This window comes from Pseudonaja textilis, chromosome 3 (genome assembly GCF_049901715.1).
Source record: "Pseudonaja textilis isolate UNSWEBS1 chromosome 3, rPseTex1.2, whole genome shotgun sequence".
Lineage (NCBI taxonomy): Eukaryota > Metazoa > Chordata > Lepidosauria > Squamata > Elapidae > Pseudonaja > Pseudonaja textilis.
The window spans coordinates 34,955,950-34,973,802 of NC_141992.1; the positions used below are offsets into that span (position 1 = coordinate 34,955,950).

At 37.8% G+C, this 17,853-nt stretch overlaps 1 protein-coding gene across 1 annotated transcript in view; it reads left to right on the forward strand.

Annotated features, from left to right (window-relative positions):
• ADORA1 (adenosine A1 receptor) overlaps window positions 1–12,588 on the forward strand; it is a 57,632-nt gene extending 45,044 nt beyond the window's left edge. Inside the window, exon 3 of the mRNA XM_026697328.2 lies at window positions 10,295–12,588. Within this exon, the coding sequence (XP_026553113.2) occupies window positions 10,295–10,913 (619 nt within the window). The 3' untranslated portion in view covers window positions 10,914–12,588. The remainder of the gene's footprint in view (window positions 1–10,294) is intronic.
• The last annotated feature ends 5,265 nt before the right edge of the window (window positions 12,589–17,853 follow it).

Genomic DNA, 17,853 nt, shown 5'->3' on the forward strand with positions numbered 1-17,853 from the left:
AGGTTATTGTAGCAACTAATTCAGAACAAACTAAGACGTTGATGGGGTAATCTGACATTTCTTAGCCATATTTTCCTCAAGGAGTTGTGAAACAAAAATACTAGGCATATGTTTATATATACATGTGATTCCCTTAATGCAGGTGGATAGCTGCATCTGGCTACCCTAGCATTCCGTTTGCAGTCTCCTAATGCCTTAAGATCATGTTTTCAAAATTTGATAGCAGAATATAGCAATAGCACTTAGACTTATATACCACTTTATAGTGCTTTACAGCCCTCTCTAAGTGGTTTACAGAGTCAGCATATTTCCCCCAGCAATCTGGGTCCTCATTTTATCCGCATCGGAAGGATGGAAGGATGAGTCAACCTTGAGCCTGGTGAGATTCGATCTGCCAAATTGCAGGCAGCTGGCAGTCAGCAGAAGTAGTTTGCAGTACTATGCAATTATTAATAGGAAATATTGTGTTGCTCCAGGCGGCAAACAGGAAAATAGGACCCTCTGAGAGACAAACTGGTCCTATTTTCACTTTTAAACTATCCCCACTCCAAAATCATTTTGCTACTCAGTTTTGTTAATGTGATCTTGAGTGTGTGTGTGTGTATGGTGGGGATGGATAAAAATTGGAGTTTCTTCGTATGGAGGAAAATTGGAGTTTTCCTTTCAGATGTCTTCCAGTCTGATACCCATCCATTTACATTGCAAAAGTTACAAATTGCATGAAAAAAAATAAGTTCTGTTCTTCCTTGTGAGCTGCTCCCTCTACTGTTAATGTCACATGAAGCCCTCCAATTGATCGAAGGAAGCCTGTTGTAACCCTTGATCCTCTGAAATTTGTTCAAAGTTTTGAATAAAGAAATTGCTCTAATTGGGATTGTGCATCTGAGGATGAGAGGGAGGTATTATTCCACCCATGCATGCTGCTTTCTACCTGAAGCTGTTGTTTACTCCAAAAAGAAGATTGAATTAATACAATTGGAACTGAGGTTGTTGCTGTTAATACTGTCTTGGGGGAAATTTTCAGTCGGATCACACTAAGGAGGAAAAGATTTAGCACCTTTTCTCACTTGGCATGTTTAATCTTGATTAATCAACTCACAGTTGATCTTCCTACAATGTGATTAATCAATTCACAGTTGATCTTCCTGGAACTTCCAGAAATCTTTAATGCAGATTGAGGGGGAGGGGGGAAACAGCTGATGGCTATGTTGGCTGACTCCGGGCCAATAAACAATATTATTCAATGTACAGTATTGGAAGGCATCAAGTTGGAAAATGTTAATTGGCAAGACTTAAAATGACTTTAAAAAAAAATCTATCCACCACAAACTAAAGCAGATAATACCAGATTAGATTATCAACAGAATTAAATGTATCATCTTGTACCCCCATATTACACATACCCTGATGGCTGCAATATATAGAGTACTAGAGATAAATCAATTAAATATCTAGGTCTGGTTCTTGAAAATAACTCAGCTGCAGCTGTCACAACTGCAACAGCTGTCCTGATTTTGCCCCCTTCTCTGATGTTTCTGCATTTCCCTCTTTTTATATTTCCATGGGATTTTGACTGCAGGTTGACAGCAGTAGTGTGCCCCAGATCTCCATGCTGCTCTGTGAAGCAGCAGAGCTGATTTTCTTCAGTCTTGAAATCTGTAGCTATGGATTTAGTGCCCACTCAAACAATGCGGTATTGGTTGGCATACAATAAACCCGTCAATAAAAGTATCGAAAGCAAAATAAACAATAACAGAAAATCAATACAAGCAATTATTCAGTGTTTAGAAACTAAACTTATTGCAGTCTCCCAGATGGCAGCTGTAATCATCCTGACCGAAATGCTCAAGGCAAGAGCCTGGCTTTCATTGTCTGTCTATCAAGGGATTGGATGGGCAGATCATTCCAGAAGGTAAGCACATGAAAAAAGGGGCTTAGCATTGGGCTGGTTTCATGCTAGCATGAGCTCCTGATAAGCCCCATCTCATGATTTCTTGGCCTTCTCCCCTTGCAATTAACTGTGGTGTTTCAAGGGAAGTTAGTCAAGCAGTGCCCATGTTTCTGAAAATGTTTGACTTTGTGCAAGCCCAGCAACATATAGCATGTTCTCAGCAAGAAGCCAATTTTGGCGCTCCCTGATTGATCATGGGGAAAAACATTAACCGGCTCTGCTGAAACTTCAAGTGATAATCTTTGTCTTCACAGGAAGTGAAGTAGGTCATTTTTCTAGCTCCCAGGTCCAAATATAACCATTTACCTCTCCCTTGCTAACTTTCATTTTTAGTTTAGTGTACTTCTTTTGATTCAGGCTGTCTTCACTTCAAAGCAACTATTCAACACTTGTGCAACATCTCCCAATTCAAATGGAATAGAAGATCAGAATGTGAGTCTTTAATAAGCAGCTGACAGGAACAAATTATAGTAATTGTAATACAATGTTTTCATTTCCTGCTGCACCAAAACATTATGGTCAACATTAGCAAAATCTTGCTACGGGATCTAAGATGTTCAACATGATACCTCTTTCCCATTTCTCTCTGACCACAGTCAGGGCAAACAAGATTATTTTGGTACAGTACCCACGTTTCTAGTGAGACTGGAATGCATCTATAGATATTCAGCCTTCTTAAAGGTGAGCAGGAGCGCTGTTTCTAATTCTTGGCTAAGGAAAAAGTTATTGGTTAGTCAGTGGATGATAGTTATCCAGATCCAGGAAGTACTCCTTAAGGCGAGAGTACTTATGCTTCTTCTGTTTTTTAGAATAGTTACCCTAATTACTCATAAAGTGATATTATAATAGCACAGAATCAGCAGGACAGAAAAGTACTGGAATATCATATCATTAAAAAACATCTGGGGATTGGCTGTGAGAAACACCAAATGGGTGCTCTGTTAGGTGTTTGAGACCCAACATCTTCCCCACCTAAACTAGGAAAAGTAGCATCTGGGCTTGAAAAATCTGAAGTCCTAAGATTCTTCCATTATCTGCACTAAGGCTTGCTATTAAAGATTGAGTCAGGATTTCATTGAAACCGTAAACCACCTTCCTTAGAGAACTGTGAAAATATTTACAGACCCCTCACATCCCGGACATAAACTGTTTCAACTCCTACCCTCAAGATGATGCTATAGGGCCCTGCACACCGGAACAACTTCTATTACTATTAATCTTCTCATCACTCCTTATCACCCATCCCCTCCCACTTGTGACTGTATGACTGTAACTTTGTTGCTTGTATCCTTACGATTTATATTGACTGTTTCCTAGTATGATTTGATTGCTTATTGTACCCTATGACTATTATTAGGTGTTGTACCTTATGATTCTTGATGAATGTATCTTTTCTTTTATGTACACTGAGAGCATTTGTGCCAAGACAAATTCCTTGGGTGTCCCATGGCCAGTAAAAATTTTCCCAGGCACAATGATTATAATTCTGTTAGCTTGGTTTTTTTTTTTTTTTGTTACTTTCAGGTTGACTAACATTATGTGTGACTATTCTGTTTTTCACTGCAATTGTTTTTTCAGAGATATGTAGCTTTCTCTCCCTGTTTCTACTTTAAAATAAATTTCAAGGCTACACATTGTATTGTAGCTCTTTTCATGCAGTCTCTTCAGATAAGTACAGATAGTTCTTGACTTACAACCGTTTGTATAGTGACCATTCAAACTTGCATTGTCATGGCATCATCACGTGATGTATTAGGACTTTCCCCCCTTCTCTAAACTGGGTGGGGGTGGGCCCAGCATGTGATGCATCTGGCCTGAGGACCATGAGTTTGACACCCCTGTTACAACAGCATTGAAAAAGTGACATGACCTTTTTTGCACTTGTGACCATTGTAGCATCCCCATGGTCACATGATCAGAATTCAGATGTTTGGCAACTGGTTCATGATTATGACGGTTGCAGTGTCCTGGGGTCACATGAGCCCACCCCTTTGTGACCTTCTGGCAAGCAAAGTCAATTGGGAAACCAGATTCATTTAACAACCTTGCTACTAATTTAGTTACTGCAGTGATTCACGTAACATCTTTACTCCAACCCTCACCTTGATGCTTTTGATTGTGGGTCAGTTTCAAGTTGTTTCATGTGGGGTTGGGAACAGATAGGAAGTGCCATGAACTGATAATTGGGGTGGGGGTAGAGAAATAAGTTGGGGGAATATGCAAAAGAGCACAATAAAAATATTGATGTCCTGGCCTCATGAATGGCAGCTTTTTCTGGGTTATTACTGCACTAAATCTGTCAAACTAATTCCACCGTCATAAATTCAGGCCAAGACTAGAATATCAAGAGCAAACTCTCCAAGAAACACCATCCAAATGAGTAATAAAAGGAAAGGCCCAGAGACAAACAAAGTCAAATGGAAAAGATATCTTCTCGCAAGCAGTTTGTTAGACTGGGAGTCAAGTCAGATTTCCCACTAATCAATCTGTTGAATCTGCTTTGTTGTGCTGAGCTGCTCCTTGAACATTAGAAGTCTCTGACCCTATCTGAACACAGCCGGTCCTCATCAAGCCTAGTTTCTCTCAACAGGTTAATTACTGAACAACCCTACCTAGTTCAGTTGACTTATGGTGTAGCCAGGTGTGGGATTCTACCCAGGTGTGGGTTTCTACCGGTTCTGTCCACCTCTATAGAACCAGTAGCTCTGAAGAGCAGCAGACATAGAACTGTTTTTGCCCACCTGCCCACCCAGGCTCTTACCTGATCTTTATTTCCTGACTTTTCAACTTCAGCTGCCGAACGAGGCACAGCTGCAGTTTAAAAAGCAGGAAAAGAGGGCTGTTTCAAAGGCTGCTTCACTGCATGCAGCATGCTGATGACGATTTACAGGCACGCGGCTCCAGCGTGCAGGGAAGCTCATAAATCCCAAACTGGTAGTTAACCCTGTCATATCCCACCCCTGATCCTACAGGCATAACAACCAGTTTAGTGAGTGTGCGCCAAACATGTGCTGCACTTGCATGTGCAGTACTTGTAAAACAACTTCTGCTGCAAGCAATAACCATCTCCTGCTGACGTACAGCACCTAACGGTGCTGCACAAAGCAACTAAGTTTGCTTTAGCAGGGAATAAAGGACCACCTAGAGCCCGGGCAGGCGGGTGGGCCCAACCGAAGAAAAGTAGATCTTCAAAGTGAACCGTTCAGTGTCAGCTGCTCTTCGGAGTTACCGGTTCTATAGAACCGGGCCAAACAGGTAGAATCCCACCCCTGAGTGTAGCCAAGCATCTCCATTCTTCTCTATTTCCTGTTTTAGAATCCTTCTGTTCAAACAATGTTTATGCATTATTATGATGGTTATAAATTTCTTCTGGCTACTGGAACTGTCAAATTCCTTCTCTCTTCCCCCAGAAGTAAGGTTAATTCCATCCCTGTTAATGTTTTGCATGTCCCTCAAGACTTGGTTGTGTCTTCAGGCCCAAGACTCCTCACTGGGGACCAGGCAGACTTTGTAGAGGTTCTCACTCTATGACTAACATTACCTTCTCTTGTTCTTGTGCTTTTCATGGGTTTTTAATAATGAATGTTTTTACATATTTATTAGACTTTTCAAATTGTTGTTTGCTACTCAAGTTATTTTTTTTTGTGAAATGGACAACTGTACAAATCTGACAGATAAAGAAAAAGAAAAGAAAGGAGAGGAAGTTGAGGTTTCTGAGTAACATCAAAGATCTCAGTGAAGGACACAGCATTGGCGTCTATGATGGAGAGCAGCTCACTGAAATGAAGCACCGCAGCTAGATAGATAGAACTGAAAAAGAAACCTCTGGCTTTTGCTGCTTTAGGCCTGGCACTTTGCAAGGTGGAAAATCCACCCCCGTTTTCTTTATTTCAGGCTTTAGAGTGATAGTTCTTCTATAAAGCCCAACTTTATATTGAGGGAAGACCATTGGCTGATTGCTGTGTTCTGCCTGAACGTCGAGTTCTCTTGGGCTGTTCCCCGATGAGATCATCGTCTTCTCTTTGGGTTAAATGAGCATTTGTCTCGGAGAAGCCACATCCAAGAGAGCCACAGAATAATTGCTTTGTCACCTAATGATGTTTATGCTAGATTAGCCAACATTGCATTCTGGTATTTCAGTTTTCTGAGAATATGAACAGGACTATAGCAGATGGTGGTGTGTAGGAGTAAAGAACTGTATTTTTTTTAGCAGTAACTGGTTCTGACGTATCTTATTTTTTCTGTCTAATTTAAAGAATTTTCACAGAGGTCAATGTGAAAAGTGTTTGCAAGGTATGGAAATAATTTTGCTCTTTTTAATAGCAATAGCACTTAGACTTATGTACCACTTTATAGTGCTTTACAGCCCTCTCTAAGCAGTTTACAGAGTCAGCATATTGCTCCCAACGATTTTGTGTCCTCATTTTACCCACCTCAGAAGGATGGAAGGCTGAGTCAACCTTGAGCCTGGTGAGATTCGATCTGCCAAATTGCAGACAGCTGGCTGCAGCAGAAGTAGCCTGCAGTACTGCATTCTAACCACTGCGCACCGAGGCTCTTAAGACTTTTTTCCTTTCCTTTCATATGTGACTTGGCTTACTTCCTTGAACCATCTGGAGCTAGCTGCTCTGCCAGCAACTTTCAACTGTGCCTTCTTCTCTTTCTCAGTGATGCTGGTACCCTGATCTTTGCACTGCACAGAGTGATCTCTGAGCTGTAGGGGGTTGCTGTTGGCAGCGAACTGGTCTAAGTAATCTTGACTCCAATCAGCTTCCAGCTCACCTTGCATGTTTGCTTCAGTGCTTGGCTGGAATTGAAATTCTTTCATTTCCATAAACCTCAAGGGTACCATCACACAAGTTGAACATCAATTTCTCTCATGTGATTGTGCCATAGGGCTTATGGAATTAAACCTTAGCACCAAGAATAGTGGCAAAATCTATGGGTTATTAGGTAGAGTTTCCACCACCTTCAGCATTACTTGAAAATAGTCTTGTTTATTTATTAAATTTGTATGCTGTCTGTCTCACTATCCAAAGTGATTCTCTTATCATAGATGGTACATTTTCAGAATAAAATGTAGTGTTCTTGTACTTCCCAGAATTGCCTTGCTTACACCTATATTTTGATGCAGGAAACTAAGCAATAAGATAGTATCAATCTAATTAAAAGAATAAACTTTGTTCCTTTTCCAAATATAGACCCCTTCCAATTCTGGCTTCATTTGCATGCATGACATGACCCCGTCCATTCTGTATCCTTATTTAATTCTCTCTACCCTCTACTCTGCCATTTGTTTAAATTTAAGGGTCTGGCTGCCAAAAGATGGATTACCCCTGATGGGCTAATATTTTTCAGGGTGAACAGTGGACAGTGTCTCCCTTTCTTTTTTTTATTTTTTATTATTATAAATTTTATTGTTTTTTAAGACAAACATAGACAAACAAAACATAAAAACATCAAGCCATCTTCCATATATATATATATATATATATATATACAGTATGTCGGTTGGTTTACAAATTGTTTTGTGCTTCCTTTTCGTAGTCTTACATTGTATATATTCTCATATTTTCAATCAAATATTAAATACATTAATATAATTGTTAATCAATCATTTGACTATACTATTATTCATTCATGTTTTATGAAATAATCCATATTTTACTTAATTTATTTTATTACAGTTCATATTATCATTTCAAATCTATCCTACAATCATTTTGTAGATATAATAAGAAAAAATACATCTTTATATATTTATTATTTTCTAAAGATCTACATATTTCATTACCATGTTTTATTGTCTAACTATTGATAGAATAGATCCCAAATTTTATAAAATTGTTTATCATCTTGTTCTCTGATTTCAAATGTCAGTCAGCACATTCCAAGATTTCTTAATAATTTCCTCCTGTGATGGTATTTTCTCATTTTTCCAGTTTTTGGCAAATACAATCCTAGCCGCTGTTAATACATTTACAATCAGGTATTTCAATTCTTTACTATATATTTCAGGTAAAATTCCCAATAAAAATATCTCTGGTTTCAAGTCTATATGCTTTTTTGTCATTTTTTCTAAACACATGTGGATTTTAGTCCAATATTTTTTGGCATCCGCACAAGTCCACCACATATGGTAATATGATCCAGGTATCTGATGACTTTTCCAACATTTTTCAGATTTGTTCTTGAACATTTTTGCTATTCTTGTTGGGGGAAATGCCACCTGTAAAACATCGTATACAAATTTTCTTTATATGCTGTTGACATTGTCATTTTATAATTTTGAGACCACAATTTTTGCCATTTCTCTAGATCAATCCCATATCCAAAATTTTTCCCCCAAGCAATCATGGTTTTTTTAACTTGTTCTTCTTCTAGTTTAATTTCCAATAAATATCCATACAATTTTTTAATCACCTTTTCATCAGTACCTGTCAAAATCTTATCTAAAGCTGTCAGTTTATCATAGAAACCTTCTGTTTTAGAATCTTTGTCATACCTTGAATGTATATGCGCATATAAAAACCAATTCATCTTTATACCTTGTTCCTCTAAATTTTGCATAGATTTAAGTTCACCTTTTTCATTCAATATTTCACCATATCTAACTGTTTGTTCCTTTTTATATATTATAGGATAAGAAAATGCTTCAATAGTCGATAGCCAGACTGGAATTTTCAGATAACATTGTCTTTTAGTCTTCTCCCAGTTTAACCACAGAGACTCCCCTATATAATGTCTTCCGTGTCCCCCTTTCCTGATATTTTCCAACACCTGGAAAATTAGAATTGTTGGTAAAGCATTATAGTTATGAAAACTTTGCAGACAGCTAATACATTGTGGAATTCTCTAAACTAAAATTGAAAGTAAAGGAATAACGTTATAGAACAACATCATTCCTTTAGTGTTCTTTTAGTGCTTCTAAAATAAAAGACTTAACTTAAGTCAGCTGTTGGGGATGCTGCTTTCCAACTGCAGCCCTGACTTCTATTTTTGTTTTGTTTTTAATCTCAAATATGGGGGATACTCAAATATCGGAAAATAAGTAAATTACACAGGAGTGGTATTGTCTGGTTCCTATCCACTAGAGCAGTGCTTCTCAATCTTGATAACTTTAAGATATGTGAACTTCAGCTCCCAGAATTCCTGATATTCTTAAAGTTGCTAAGGTTGAGAATTCTATCTGGTGGGGCCCAGGAAGAGAGCCTTCTTTGTCACAATATCCTTCTTTAGAGATTAGACTTGCCTTGATCCTGCTGGCTTTTGGCAAATCAGGCTGGGCCATTCCTCTGTGGCCCTGGCACTATGGGTGAGCCCATTTCATGTTGACTTAAATGGGAGACATTGGATATTCTCAACAGCTATTCTATGCTATTGTTAGAGCGTTTTCTTGGTTTGTTTTTCATTTTGGCTTTTTTATCCTATTTTTATTTTGTATTTAATTGTTAGTCATGTATATCTGACCAGCAGTCATATACATTTACCAAATACATACATAAATTCATTCTGATTCCACATAAAAGGGTAATGTTAGAATTAAATGGGCAGCTCTTGAAAGTAAATGATTAGCTTTTATGTAAAAGGAAATGAGTGAACAATGTGGGTTTTAACAAAAAGATCAAAAGTATTCACATCTTTTTGTTTTATTGTGTTGCAAACTAAATTGTAAAATTACATGGAGATGTTTAATAAGCATTTTCTTGGGATTTTCCTTAGTCATTGATTATATATGCTGGTGTGGTTTGTTTATAAATGTAGCTGGTTCATTAGTTAATGCAAAAAATGTTTACATAAAATTGCTAATAAAGTCTGCAGAAAAGCTCTAGGCTAACATCTTGTTTTGACAACGTCAAACACAATTTCAAATCCCTAAACTTTTCATTTATTATTTGGAAGTATGTTTCAGTTTGGGTTTAGAGAAAAAAATTATCCCATGGTGGCAGGTGGAGAACTTAAAGTCTTGCCCTGTTGAATCCATTTCTTTAGGTGATTTCTGTAGTGTTTGAAGGATAGAATGTGCCCTGGAAGAGGGAGGGAGGAACGATAAAAGATTTCTGTATTGTTTTAAGAACATTTCATTAACAAAACAGCCATCTTGTGAGAGATTGTGGGAAGGCTGGGAAAGTAAGGCAACAGAAACCAGGTATGAACAATCTAGAAATAGAAGGCCTGTTGAGGGCTTATCAGCAAACTTGATGGCAGTAAACCTAGAAGCAATAATTTCAAAGCATAGAGAGAATCTCTGCCTTAATAAATGAATGATGGTTAGAAATAAGAAGGAAAATTAACAGAGACCAAAGTGTAGTTATGCCAAAATCTTATTCTTTCTTTCTGCAGTTATAAGAGTGTGGTGACCCCCAAACGTGCAGGGGTTGCTATTGGATGCTGCTGGCTGATCTCCTTCCTTGTGGGCATGACTCCGCTATTTGGATGGAACGCATACAAACAGGGAAACAACACCTTCAACGGCACTTGCAAATTTGACAAAGTCATCTGCATGGAATATATGGTGTATTTCAATTTCTTCGGGTGGGTGTTGCCTCCACTGGTCCTTATGCTCATCATCTACATAGCAGTCTTCAAGATCATTCGCAAACAACTCAGCAAAAAGTTTGGATCCAATTCAGCATACCCAGAAAAATATTACGGGAAAGAACTGCAAATTGCCAAGTCTCTTGCCTTGGTGCTATTCCTTTTTGCTCTGTGCTGGCTTCCTCTGCACATTTGCAACTGTATCAACCTATTTGTTTACAAGCTAGATTACGAAAAGCATTTGCACATCATCACCAGTATTGCTATATGTATGACTCATTGTAACTCAGCCATGAACCCCATTGTTTATGCATTTAGGATTAAAAAATTCAGGACCACATTCCTGCAAATCTGGAACCAATATTTTTATTGCAAAGTGGACAGGAATATAAACAATATTGGAAATTCTGACATTGCTATTTAGGAGTTATGGAGTGCAGTGTTTAGGGCTGCAGCCTTCAAACTGTACAGGATGATCTGTAAATATTCCTTTCATTGTCCGTTGTCTCTGAGCAGGCAAAGCTCAAAGGCAACCAAGAGTATTATTTATTACTTCTACTAGCAATATTCATTGTACCACTTGGTATTCTGTTCTTAAATTGATATATATTTACATATTTAAAGGGGAAATATACCAACAAAAGCTGTGACATATCTTTCATTCCAATAAAGAGGAAATTAATCTCTGTGGTTTTGTTTTCCCTGTAGTGATTTGCAATATACTGTAGTAAATGTTGAACTCTTCAATAGTTATATAAGACAATCCAGAGGAAAAAAACAAAGAGAAATATGGGGAAAAAAACCTTGTCTTCAATAATTGTAAAACATGGGCTCTATCTATGTTTAATATGGACAAGTATAATAACTAATAAGAGTTTGTATGAGCAACATCAGAGAAGCATTTCATATCCTCATATGTTCAGCAACTTAGTGCCAGTTGCAAGCTTATTTCAGTAGTCACTAATTATTATGGCACTTTTTTTTGCTGCCATAAATCTTTACACATACAATACCAGAATAATTCAATACATCAGCAAAAATCCAACTGAATAACAGACAACAGTGGGTTCTGCCAACTTGGTGAGATTCAAAAGGACTTCTGCAGAACTTAACTCCATCAAGGAGCCAGAGCAGAGATCTTCTCTGTGGTGGTTCTCCTCTTCTGGAGAAGTATGTCCCTGAAGATAGGGTTGGCCCATCATTGTTGTGGTTGCTGATATCTTTTAAAACTTGAGTTTTCTAGACAATCTTTGGGGCAAATAAGCTGTGATGGTCCTGAGTACAGGCAGTGCCAGTTGACTGTCAAATCAAATATTTGCTATGGTCAAAAACCAGCATAAGGAGAATGGGGTACAGTTAATTAAAATAATGAAGTAATACCTCAAAGTTTTTAAAAATGATATTAATTATAAAAAGTTGAAAACTATAAAATAAATATACTGTATATATAAAAACAAAAGCCCAAAAGGAGGATGAAACATTAGATTGGTGAAGGAGGGCATACAGTTAATATATGGCAAACTAAATCTATTACAGATCATCTGGTGGGTTTTAAGCACTGCTGTGGAAAACCTGGCAACATTGTGTGTTGTGTAGCAGGTTAGTATCTGAAAGCAGCAGGGAGGTATAGAATTGGCTTGTATGCCCTTGGAATTTATGCAATAATATTGAGATGAGGCCAGTACAGGGGTTTCCGTAATACAGGCACCAGAGGAGTAAAGGCTCTGTTGTTTCTATGAGTTCAGGGTCACAGGGGCAGCGCCTCTCTGGATAGGGAATTTTCTTGTATCGTTCTCAAGGACAGCTAATAGGGAGTGACATTGTACTATACAGCGTAAAGACACTCTGATGGTTAGGCACTTTGAAATTAGTTAAGTATGCCATAGGTATAGTAGTAACCTGTTGGATTCACTGGCAGTAAAGTTTGGGTACCTTGCTAGGTCCAGTTGACCATGGGTTATGACATTTTTCTAGTTTTGGATGGTGGGAATTGATTGCATTTTATTTTAGTACTGACAATGTAAATAATGCAGAGCTGTTATCAACTGGAGTGCCATATATGCAGAAATAAATAATAAACAAACAAATTACTAAATACATCTTGGAGCTTTTGGTATCTCTTTGCTGCTACCTAATGATCGTGTGGAATTTTGCTACCCATATCTAGTAGCCCTTGATGCCAAGGAATTGTTTTAGGATTTCATTTCAAGTTTCCTCTTTACAACAATACAATCTAAACTAAATTGGATATGAACAGTTCTAAGGACAGTTTGATATCTTAAGATAAAAATGCTTTTACAGAAATGCAAGATTAAGATGTTAAATTAATTGACCATTTGCTTCAAATCTGCCACCTTAATTACCGGTAGACATCTCACTTTGTCAAGTAATAACATACATCTTCACTTTTTGAATGCATGCTTCATGATTGCAGTTAACCTTGCAGTCAGGGAAAATTTTATACTCTATTAATTTGTTCCAGTGAGCTTCCTAGAAGTGAATAACTGGAAGAAGCAGGTCTTCCATTCCAGATGTTGGATTACAATTTTGAGAATCTTAGATGATTGGCTATGTTCAGGAGAAAGAGGTCAACAGATTATTTTGTAACTGATCTAGACATGCAGATGATATTAAATTCACTTTCCCTACATATGAGGAACAATTTACTATGGATTGTTCTCACTTAATGGCCAGTTGCTTATTGACCAAAGTTATGATGGACCCCCAGAGGTACTTACAGCCCAGTTTCAATGGCCACACACCTCACCCATTATCATGTGGTTGTATCTTGGGCCCTTGACAATTGCCTTGCATTTAGTGCTATTTTTATTGTTCTGCATTCATATGACTGCATTTTTTGGCATTTTCTGCTGATTTCCCAAAATTTCTGAGGTTTCTGAAGATCCTTGGAGCAAGTCAGACCAAACCGGTTCTATGACAGCTTTTCTTCAGAGCTTTCGGTATGCCCAAACCGGCCCAAACTGATAGCATCCCACCCCTGGTTTCCTCTAAATCAAGCGCAGCTCCTGGTAACTTCATAGATGCCTCCATGTAGTTACTGGCAACAATATTGAAGTGGTTTCCACTCCTTCCTCTGGAGTATTTGTTCTGCTTCTCAGGGAAACCTCTAGACCAGGCTTGTCAAATTCCTGGCCCACAGGCCTGATGCATCACATGCTGGCCATGCCCACACCCAGTTTAGTAAAGGGGAACGTCCTGATACGTCACGTGATGCCACCATGATGACGTGAGTTTGACACTCCTACTCTAGCCATACAGTTCCTCACCTGAGTCCAGGGTGCTGCTGGGGGTTTGCAGGGGTTCAGGAGAGACCCCTGCTAAAATTCTGTGCAGTTTGGAGAACCCCCAAATCCCACTCCTGGCTGGCCCCGTCCAACCTCCCCTCCCAGGAGTCCCCACATGGCCCGTTTTGATGCAAGTAAGTGTAGGTTGAACGTGGAGGCTTGTGCAGGGCAAAAAAAAGGGCCTCCCGGAAGTTTAGGGAGGCCGGAAATGGGCTCATTTTCAGCTTCCAGAGAGCCTCCAGAGCCAGGGAGGGCAAAAACACCTCCCTGTAGTACAGAAGGTCGACTAGGCTACACCCACCATAGCCACGTCCACCAGCAACCGGGCAATCTTTTGCTAAAATTTTTTAGGCTTTCACCTGCCCGAGTTCTAACCAAATGCAACCCTCCTGGGTAGCTTCCAAGCCTAGATGAGGTCAGCTGGGCACGTCAACCTGCGGAGCCTCTTATGAGTTTAAGGGTGACAAATGGGGAACTAATTGTGTGTGTGTGGGGGGGAATAAAGAATCACAATGCAAACAATATCTGCTGACAAACAAATCTTACCGGCCGGAAACAAACGAATCTTACTGGCTGGAAAGAAAAGCACAAGTCCTGAATATTTTTGTGTGAACAAACTTCCCCATTCTCCAGAATTCAAAAACTCCTTTCCTGTCAAAAGAGGAAATTTTCCTGGGTGTAAGCTGTCAGTTGTTCCAATGTTTATCAACAGCAGTGGTAGCTAAATGATTTGAAGTTTGAAGTGAAAATATTTCTTTTCTCTCTCTCTGGCCAAAGAAAATAGATACATTCTCTGCTGTTACCTTCATATTTGGAAGGTGCATTCTATTTCACTGCTCCCAAATATTGTAAAGCAAGAACTCTTGTCTGTGAGAGTTCCTTCAATAAAGGTATCCTGCTCTACCATTCAAATCAACAGCAAAACCGGTAACTTCACAACAACTTCACAACAACTTCACAACCTCCCCCTTTTTCGTTGGGAACCAAACATCAACCAATCTATTTAAATTATGGATAGAATGGAATGAACTGAATTAAGCAGCGTAAATGATGTATACTTAACAGCAGTTGAAATCATTGCAAAAAAAAGTGGGAAAGAGTCACTCAGCCAGTTAAGCACTTCTGAAACCTCAAAAAGCACTTTGTCTTATGTATTCATTTCTTTTATAGCTTGAAATGCTGCTTTCAGGATAAAATCCCCAATGAAATCAAAAGCACTTACAACAGGGTTTAACTTTGGTGGCCTATTCAGTTTGTTTCTTTGCTCCTTCCAGAATTATGCATGTCAGTTCAACGTGGATTGGAATGCTGCAATGAATCAATTAAGAAAAAATAGAAAGGTCAGAGCACAAGATCAACGAATATTCTATGAAGTAAATTTAACAGTGTTTGTAATAAAGGGCGGAGATGGCTTCTTGTGGCACCCTAAACAACTCCAGTATTTATTATGATATCTCCTCTTGTTAAATAAGAGCCAAAAGGGCAATGTTGTATAGTATTTAAGGAGATGAACTTGAGCATAAAGTTAATTGATTGACTTTAGTTACTTGCTCTCACAGTGCAACCAGACTTAAAGGGTCTTGTTGGGATAAAATGAGAGGAGACTTCCCACTCCTATGTACACCCAACTGAGCTAATTAACTAAATACTAAATAAAATTGTTTATTGTCAGTTGGTAGATACATTCAGTTGATAGTTCCTTCTTTGGATATATTGAGAAAAAAATGCTGTAACAGGGCAAAACCTATAAAGGGTACCAACTGTAAAAATATATTTATACAAATTTCACATTTTTCTGCAAAGGTATACATATGAGCTTTGTATAGAAATCTAAGTTATACTTATTTACTTCTGACATTTCATAGCCTTTTACACAGAACTCTTCTTGTAGATGACTCTTATATATAATAGCTGTTTGATGCTGCTGTTTGCCTTCCTTTCACTGTATATATTTCAGTTCTGATATTTCTATATATGTATGTCCACATCACAGAACTGATGCTAATCATGATCTTTGGAAGGAAGTTTATTGTTGACCAGATTTGCACACTATGGACAATTAAGGGAATTAGTAAACAATTATTATGGTAATTTTCTAGTTTTAGGCATATCCAGGAATAATCATATCACAACAATGCTTTTTCTTATTGATGTTGTGATATGATTGATGTTGTGATATGATTATTCCTGGATATGCCTAAACTAGCAAATTAACTCAGCTGAATGACATGATCATTATACCAAATTATAACATTCTTGTATCTTGTATCTTTTGAAGAGCAATTCCCTGTATTAAATGTTAGCTCATTATTGTATGCAATTGCTATAAAAATTAATTCATGTAAGTCATCTTCATGGTGAAGTTGTGGGGGAGAATTGGAAGTTGGAGTTTTTGGATGAAAATGGGATATAAATTTAACAAATAAAGAACAGAAGATTTTGATGGTACTTAATGCTCTTCTATTAGACATTCAGAAAATGGACATGTAATTGAAGTCTTTTTGAATGAGTTCTTATGAAGTACTATAGGCACTTAACTACTAAATGCATCTCTTAAGCTGCAGAATATCCTTTCTGTTGTCAAGAAAACTGCACAGAGCAGTCATTTTTGCTGATGCCAGGAACTGAATTTGACTTTATTTTGTAGCAGAGTAAATATATGAATTGCAAAGACTCAGTGCTCAATTACTGAATGCTTCCTACTTAGTGGGCTTGCTATCATAACACTCAATCATTCAAGGTACCTATTTAGTGGCTCGCTGAAGTGAATTTGTATAAGTCAATTTGTTTTAGGAAATTGAGTCATAAATACTGTTTGTTTCTAACTCTTTAGAGAGTAAGAATATAGTGAAGTTCAACCCATGTCCAGATGTTTCACAGCATTAGCTCCAATAATAGCTTTGACCTATGAAAAATCTGATGTACCCAGCAGAATCTTTCCTGTTCAATCATTATGCTAACAATTAATCAATAATGATCATTCTCTATGTAGGATGGAATTTGTAACTTCAACTACGGTAGATGCAATCAGGTTATATCTAAAATAATATCAGACAGTTGGGGAAAAGTGCTTCTGAAATGTAGTCATTGAAATAGTGAAGAAAACAATGTGCTATTACTCTTAATAAAAATATTAATAAAAATCAAAGATGAACTGTTTTCACCTTCTGGAAAATCTATTTGCCCATATTTTCCAATCTTATGCAATTCCCCATTCCACCCCTTTCTGTAAAAATCAAGCCCAGGAGTAAGGTTATTTTTTTCAAAGCCTGTGTAGACTTTAATGAATGGCCTCTAGTTCTTCTATTCAGATTTTAATTTTTTCCTCACTTGCTCCCAATTTTAAAATAGTTCTGTCTACAGTATGTTTTCAATCACATCCATGAATTCCAATGGAGACAGCAGTAAGTGCATAAGGTGAATATTTAGTTCTGAGATTTTATTCAAAGACACTTTGTGAGATCATAGAGTCCATTTGGGCTGCAGAGGTTGTTCATCATCCACTTGAATACATCCAGTGAAGAAGAACCCTCATTACTACCCTGGGTAAATGGTGACATTATTGAACTGCTTTTACAGTTAGGAAACTTTTTCTAATTTCCAGTCATGTTTTCTCAAGACTAAATCCATCTTCTTCCATCCTTCCCCACAGGAATTCATTTCTAGTCCCTGATCACCGTATTACTCTTCTCTGAACCAGTTGCAGTTTGTCTAAATTCTTAAAATACTTGAACTATGGTCCCGCCAGAGTAGAATAAACAGAATAAACAAAGCAACTACATCAATGCTTTGCTGCAATCAAGACATACTGTATCTAGAACATTCCCTTAATCTAGGAAGGAAGTTACTCGATTTTTTAAAGAAAAATTAGATAAAAATTGTTTGGCAAGAATTTTTTCTTAAAAAAGGAAAGCTCATTTTTCATAATTACTGCATTGTTTTCAAGGTGGTTTCAGACTGATCTGTTTATGATCTATTCTAGAATCTCCTCATCGGTGCCAGTCTTCACTTTCTTTCCCCTCTTTTCGAACATAAAGACCACATTTGTTCTCCTCCTTC